Source organism: Pseudochaenichthys georgianus, chromosome 5, assembly GCF_902827115.2.
Source record: "Pseudochaenichthys georgianus chromosome 5, fPseGeo1.2, whole genome shotgun sequence".
In the NCBI taxonomy this organism is placed as follows: Eukaryota; Metazoa; Chordata; class Actinopteri; order Perciformes; family Channichthyidae; genus Pseudochaenichthys; species Pseudochaenichthys georgianus.
In genome coordinates, this window is record NC_047507.1 from 13,111,512 (window position 1) to 13,119,242 (window position 7,731).

At 39.5% G+C, this 7,731-nt stretch overlaps 2 protein-coding genes across 2 annotated transcripts; both read left to right on the forward strand.

Annotated features, from left to right (window-relative positions):
• The first annotated feature begins 170 nt into the window (after positions 1–170).
• On the forward strand, positions 171–620 carry LOC117447418 (lactose-binding lectin l-2-like). The gene has a single exon (XM_034084151.2). The coding sequence runs from the start codon at positions 171–173 to the stop codon at positions 618–620; it is 450 nt and encodes a 149-aa protein (XP_033940042.2).
• Positions 621–2,397: 1,777 nt separating this feature from the next.
• On the forward strand, positions 2,398–3,047 carry LOC117447417 (lactose-binding lectin l-2-like). Its single transcript, XM_034084150.2, has one exon. It carries the CDS (start codon positions 2,492–2,494, stop codon positions 2,969–2,971), a length of 480 nt encoding a protein of 159 aa, XP_033940041.1. The 5' UTR covers positions 2,398–2,491; the 3' UTR covers positions 2,972–3,047.
• The last annotated feature ends 4,684 nt before the right edge of the window (positions 3,048–7,731 follow it).

Consider the following 7,731-nt stretch of genomic DNA (forward strand, 5'->3'; position numbering starts at 1 on the left):
GTCACATTCCCACACATATATAAAGAAGCAGCCTGTCACTTGAAGCTTCACAATCGCCATCAACGGTTCAGTGCAACTTCAACAGACACAGACACAGACACAGACACAGAGACAGAGACAGAGACAGAGACAGAGACAGAGACAGAGACGGTGACGGTGACATCATCATCATGCTGGTTTTCCTCTTCCTGTTGGGCCTGGCTCTGGGTGCTGTGTCTTCTTCAGATGACCCTGAAATGGTGCTTGAGCGTAGCAGCTGTCCCTCATTCTGGTTCTCCTTCAACGGCCGCTGCTACAAGTACATCGCCACAAAGATGACCTGGGCTGATGCAGAGCTCCACTGTCTGTCCCAGGGAGGCAACCTAGTGTCTATCCACAGTAAACGAGAAGAGGATTTTGTCAAACTCCTGATCAAAAACTTTGACCTTGCTCAGGGACCAACATGGATCGGACTCAGTGACATCCACAAAGAAGGAAGTTGGATGTGGTCTGATGGGTGTGTAGCCAAGTTTTTCTTTTGGAATAAAGGAGAACCAAACAACCTAAGAGGTGAAGACTGTGTACACAACAACTGGTCAGGGATGTGGAATGATAGGAGGTGTTCAACAACTCTTCCCTAGCGTATTCCACTACAGTGGAATACGCACATACACAGTGTACCCGCGACTCTTACAATCAAGTGCAATTTTATAAGTGGGGGGGGGGGTCCTCATCTCCTCTAGGGGGGTCCGGGGGCATGCTCCACCTGGAAACTTTTTTTTTTTTTTTTTTTTAAATATTGAAGTTAAAATCATCAACCTGGTTCATTTTGAGAGCAAAATGAATTTATGGATACATCTCTCAACACCCATATGAAGCAGAACTGTAAACAGATTTTCTTTATGGATATTTTACAAATCACTCACCTTTTAAACTGTACTCTTGATTTACTGTCATATAGTATTTCATAACTGTTTCATTTATTCTCATAAATGGTGACCAAAATGTTTGAGACCCACTGAGATAACTAGACTAAAGTTAACTATCTAAACACCCAGAGAGTCCCTTACCTCACTGACCTGTAGTTATCTCTCAGACAGCAGAGAGCTCTACTCTCCTTGTTTTAGAAACAGCTTCTAATATCCGTTAGCGCAGCTAGCTAACCAGATGCTAACAACAACAATGCAAATAGTGAATTGGGTAGAAATATACTGTATAATAGTAAAGTTATTCAAGATAATGCCATATTTATTGAAGATTTCACATTAGCCTATAAATATTCCCCCGAATTATTCAAATGCATATTCTTCCAAACTCCTTGCTGTAGTATGACACACAGGAGACTATTGATGTGTGTAGTGAGTTTGGTAGTAATAATCTGTATAATAGTGATTGAGTATTATTGTATTCTCTTTTTTCGGAGTTGCACTTTGCAGACGGTCCCTGAGCACTCGTTTCTTCTCCGGCTGCAGATAGAGACCAATGTAATGTGTCCAGCTCGGAGGACGGCGCGTATTGGCTTTTTTTTTATCAAAATGTGATTGTCGTTCGTTGTCCTCCTTACCACGATACTTAGGAAACGTCATTTGTGTCTGAATAACGTTTTGTTCATGAGTTATTGATCCATGAAATCCGAATCTCCCAATATCGTTCCAACTTTACTGAATTAAGCCAGAAGACCGTCTCATTTCGTAGACCGCTCGGTTTGCTGTTCCTTCACTTTATTTTTATTTTTATATTTATATACATTTATTTTGGACGAAACCTTAGCGTGAGGAATGGCATGTGTGGCGTGAGTGCGTGAGATATGGGTTAATTGCGTGACTCTCACGCTCAATGCGTGAGTGTTGGCAGCCCTGATTAAAACGAAATAGCGCTGAAAGAATAGCAGCCGATGGTGCTGCTGCTGGCGACCGTGCACCTCCAGCAGCACGCCTTAATGTCACAAGCTTGACCTCGGCAAACCCCGGGTCTGCTCAGCTCTATGGATTAAACACAAAAACAGATGTTATAAATAATAAAAATAAAAGCTAGAATAAAATTAACAAACGTCCATTGCCAGTATCCCGGGTTGCTTTGCTGGTTATGAGCACTTCTACACTCGATTAAAAAAAACGATTAAAACGTTTACTGAAACACCATATTAAAACACATAACGTATCTTGCCCTCGCCCTATTTAATCCAAACTGAACTGAGACACTTCCATAGGTTAATTTAAAAGACCATAAAACCACCTTAAAACCGCGAGTCCTACCTTGAGGGAGATAACGGTGAGCATCCAGCCAAGAGAAAGGTTATCTGAAACTGCCGGCAAAACTTTTATAACTTACATTTTACCGATCACCGGTCATGTGATCACCGTCACGTGACAATGACGTCACATTCCCACACATATATAAAGAAGCAGCCTGTCACTTGAAGCTTCACAATCGCCATCAACGGTTCAGTGCAACTTCAACAGACAGAGACAGAGACAGAGACAGAGACAGAGACAGAGACAGAGACATCATCATGCTGGTTTTCCTCTTCCTGTTGGGCCTGGCTCTGGGTGCTGTGTCTTCTTCAGATGACCCTGAAATGGTGCTTGAGCGTAGCAGCTGTCCCTCATTCTGGTTCTCCTTCAACGGCCGCTGCTACAAGTACATCGCCACAAAGATGACCTGGGCTGATGCAGAGCTCCACTGTCTGTCCCAGGGAGGCAACCTAGTGTCTATCCACAGTAAACGAGAAGAGGATTTTGTCAAACTCCTGATCAAAAACTTTGACCTTGCTCAGGGACCAACATGGATCGGACTCAGTGACATCCACAAAGAAGGAAGTTGGATGTGGTCTGATGGGTGTGTAGCCAAGTTTTTCTTTTGGAATAAAGGAGAACCAAACAACCTAAGAGGTGAAGACTGTGTACACAACAACTGGTCAGGGATGTGGAATGATGGGAGGTGTTCAACAACTCTTCCCTCAGTTTGTGCATCTCGCACAACTTGTCCTTAGCAACTGAGATGTTACGTGTTCACCTGTTTTGTTAACGTGCCTTTGACAACAATAAAGACACAGATGTACACTTGTATATGTGTGTGAACTGAAGTCCTTTTTTCTAACCTTTATTTTCATGAATGTTACATATTCACACTGGTCGCTCCAGGGGTTAATCAAAGGAAATATTTCTACACCTTTGAAAAAAATATCGTATATAATATTGATCTACTATTACATTTTTGCCGTTGCTTATTATTCCTGGTATTATACTTATTTGTTTTAACCACACACAGTTGTATATCATTCAATTATCACATGTGGTCAGGTAGTTACGGCACCTGGTGTGTGGATGACGAACGGGCTGAACCTGCTCTTTTCTGTTGACCGTATAGCCCTGCTTTGGTTATTGTTTGTGTTATTTTGTTCAATTACCTTTTGCACAGATTTTTATTTAGGAATGCTTCAAAGTGATCAGTCTTGGCCTCTTGGCGACATGATTCATTGGGAACAGTACCATCACTAATGTTCTGGTTATGGGAACAACAGGTGTTTAATGGACAGGGACACTACTTATCATGTTTCTCTTTCACATGGCGTGAAACTCAAAAAGTGGCAGCATGGTGAATTGTTAGACATGTTTATCATCACCTGCGTCTCAGATTTCAATGCGATTCATATAAAATGAATGATTTTTTTTTTGTTGGGAAACAAAAACAATCTAAATTATTCAAAATATATACACTTGTATATATGATTGACAATTTAAATAAAGAAAATCAAACTTCATGGGTTTTTCCTTTGTTTTATTTGAAGAGGTACTGGAAAATAACCGGGTGAAACAAAAGTGCCCACTCTTAGCCTGACCTAGAAATGTGGGTAGAAACCCATTGCCTCAAACCACTTACGTTTTTACACAAGCAAGAAACGTAACAGGTTAGGTTGTATACACGTAGAACTAAAGTAGACTTATCTTAGTTTACATTTGTAGTCTTATCTCAAATTCCTTAGTTCACCTAAATGATGTCTTGGTTGTATGAAATAACTTGTTTAAGTTAAATATAATTAACATTATTTATCACTGCTTAATATCATGTGTTAATATAACATATCTTTTAATCAAATTAATTGTACCATTTTGATTTGGGGATTGTATTTATACATTGTTTCAACAGAATTGTATGGAAGGGAAAACATGAAACAATACCTTTTAAATATTCCAATGTTTTTATTGACAAAAATAACCTCGTCAACCAGAAGACAAGTAAATACAGGAATTAAAAGCCACAACATTTAACAACCTGACAGTGAAAGGTCAGCGAACAGTGCTGAACATTATGATGTCACTGGTAGCAGCTGAACAGCAGTACAAGTGTCAGTGCATTTCTTTACATTGTAAGCTGGTTCTTCAATGTTTGCAACCTTGGCTTTAGTTCATCTTGGCCCAACGTGAGAAGAACCTTTTGGATGAACTGGAATGTGAGCATCATAGGCTTGGGGCAGTTGAGATGCAGTGCGTATGTAAGACCAAACAGAATGAACATCGCTTTTGGCAGGTCTTGGATGTTGGCGATCACAGCTTGTCCCTCAAGGATGATCTTCAGCGAGATGAAGATGAGGGACCAGCACCTTCATGCTCAACCAGGAGGATCCCAATGTCAAGGTCGCGGAACGAGTCCTCATCATCAGTGTCCTGAAACGACAGAAACATAAGAGCACAATCAGGACATGTTTCATTAAATAACCATAAATAATGCAATATAGTCATAAGAGAGTCAGACACATGAGGGAAGGTGTGAGTTGGTTCTGCTGGAATAGAGCACAAACAGATCACTCAAAGAGGTTGGAAAGAGCTGTTGCTAGTGTTGACGGAGAAATCATATTTTCGTTGTCATCGCAATATGAACACGCGTGATAAAAAAAAATGGCAATAAACAATTCATGAGAAATTATTTAATTTAGGGATGGTATGGAAACCCAATATTAAACGTAACCCACATTTGGTATTTTAGTCTACTTTTTGTCAATGAAAACTGTTGAGTCTTTTTTAGTATATAGAACATTTCAGTCAAACTAGTCTAGCCAATACCAATAATTTGGTATTCGGTTAACGCGACCACTGCTCCCAAGCCCTGTTGTTGCCATTTTATTTTCTGTCAAATAAGGTTAGTTAGACCATGAGTTAGACCCGAGTCTTCCTGACAGTTCACAGAGTGCCGCTGGCCCGGTGTAATTCAAGTGTACCGCCGTGCGCAGCACAGACACACAGCTGCTGTCCAGCCGCACCACCGGAAATGGAACTGCTGGGAGAAAAACTGACTATCAGAGATGTAACGTTATCTTTGATAATATTTCGTCTCCTCCTTTTTCGTCAACGAAAGTAAAGAGAGATTTTGGCATAGTTTTTATTTAGTAAACTACATTTTCGTCTCCTCACTTTTCGTCAACGATATTGCATGTTGATTTCGTTACAGTTATTGTTTCAGGGTTCTTACACCTTTTCCAAAGTCAAACTCAAGCACTTTTCAAGCATTTTCAAGGTGCATTTTCAAGCATCTTACAGCTGTTGTAAATTACATATTTATATACACATACTTATACTCAAATGATTATTTCCCAACCTCACGTTAAATCAGATGTTCTTTATGCTATAAACAACCAAATGTGTGTTTCACAATAGCATTCTACATGAGGATGACAAATTAAAGAAAAGAAAACTAAGTTTAATATTTCAAAATGAGTGACCCATCTGTACGTAGACTGGGCATCCCATATAACCTGTCTGAGCCAATATAAAACAATCAGCCAAATAACTTCTCAATACATTATTGATTACTATTTTTGAGGTACTTTTAGGTTGGCAGTAAACATAAGTCAGAGGTAAATGGTGTACTTTTACTCCACTACATGTATTTAATACCTTCAGTTACTTTATAAACTAAAAATATAATAAAGTGTTAAATTAGCCTTTAGTATGGATGGAGTCAATTCACAAGCTACCCTGCAGTATACAAAGTCATTCAAACTAGCTGCACCTTTACCTGCTTTGAGATCACTTTAATGATCAATCATTATAAAACATATCATATTCTGAAATGGACTAATCTGCACAATGACTATACTGTCGCTACTTTAACTATATTTTGAGGATAATACTTTTCTACTTTTACTTGAGGAACATTTTTAATGCAGGACTTTTACTGTAACAGAGTATTCCTACACTCTGGTACTTCTACTTTTACTCAAGTACAAGATCTGAGTACTTCTACTTTTACTCAAGTACAAGATCTGAGTACTACTCAAGTACAACATCTGAGTACATCTACTTTCACTACAAGATCTGAGTACTTCTACTTTTACTCAAGTACAATATCTGAGTACTTATTCCACCTCATAGCGTATTAGCCCTGAATTGTAGCCACAAAATCACGCAGAGCTGCATAACAATAGACTCACAATGGTAACAAGTGGAACATAATATTTACAAATGAAGACTGTGTTCATTCTACAATTACATGGGATTAAAGCAAAATGTAGTTTGTATAATACTTCAAGATTTTATATTAAAGCCTGTTTCTAAAAGTATCAACCATAGCGACGAGGTCAAATCCTCAGTTTATAATTTATAACCTAACAAGCTACGGTCTAATGTTTCGTGCCTGCGTCTTTTTGTCCGGTCGGGTCTTGGAAGACCCGAAGCTGTGTGGTTCATAAAAACATGTTCTTACTCAATATCAAGCCACGATTATAGTTTTTATTTTAAATCGTATAATGTCTGGCTTTTTTTGCCGTCTGTGAGGAAAATAAATGGGGCTCAGAGCTTCAGAATACTGAAATCTGTATTTATTTTTTTCCTTCCAATTTGTTATTATTTGTGAACAGCTCTATCGAAATCAGTCAAAAATCGCAACGGCTCATTTAAAAAATAAACGTGGATTTGTGTAAAATCAATCAATCAATCAATCAATGTTTATTTATATAGCCCAATATCACAAATGTTACATTTGTCTCAGTGGTCTTCACAGTGTGTACAGAATATCAGTATGACAATACGACACCCTCTGTCCTCAGACCCTCACATCGTACAAGGAAAAACTTCTGAAGAAAACCCAGTTTAAAGGGGAAAATGGGAGAAACCTCAGGGAGAGCAACAGAGGAGGGATCCCTCTCCCAGGACGGACAGACGTGCAATAGATGCCGTGTGTAAATTGAAAAGATAATACATTTGCAACATAGGTAGTCCAAATGTTTGGAAATGCATGTGTGTATAATAGGAAGATGAATCCACGAGGATATCCATCCAGGACCGATGATCCAGGACCACAGCCACGACTCAAGATCCAGCGCTCGCGATCCAGGACACAGGACCGCAGGATCATCAATGACTCCGGATCCCGGCGTATATAGACACCAAAAAGAAAGAAATGTGGGGAAGCTGGGTTAATCGGAACATGAGAGTACACAGGTACAGACAGAGAGAAGGAAGAAGTAAGATGTCCCCCGACAAACTAAGCCTATATCAGCAAAACTAGGGGCTGAATCTAATCAGCCCTAACTATAAGCTTTATCAAAAAGGAAGGTCTTAAGCGCACTCTTAAAAACGGATAGGGTGTCTGCCGCCCGAACACAAACTGGAAGCTGATTCCACAAATGTGGAGCTTGATAAGAAAAGGCTCTGGATCCCATTGTACTTTTAGAGATTCTAGGAACAACCAACAACCCTGCATTCTTGGAACGCAATGCCCTAGTAGGACAGTAGGGTATAATGAGTTCTTTAA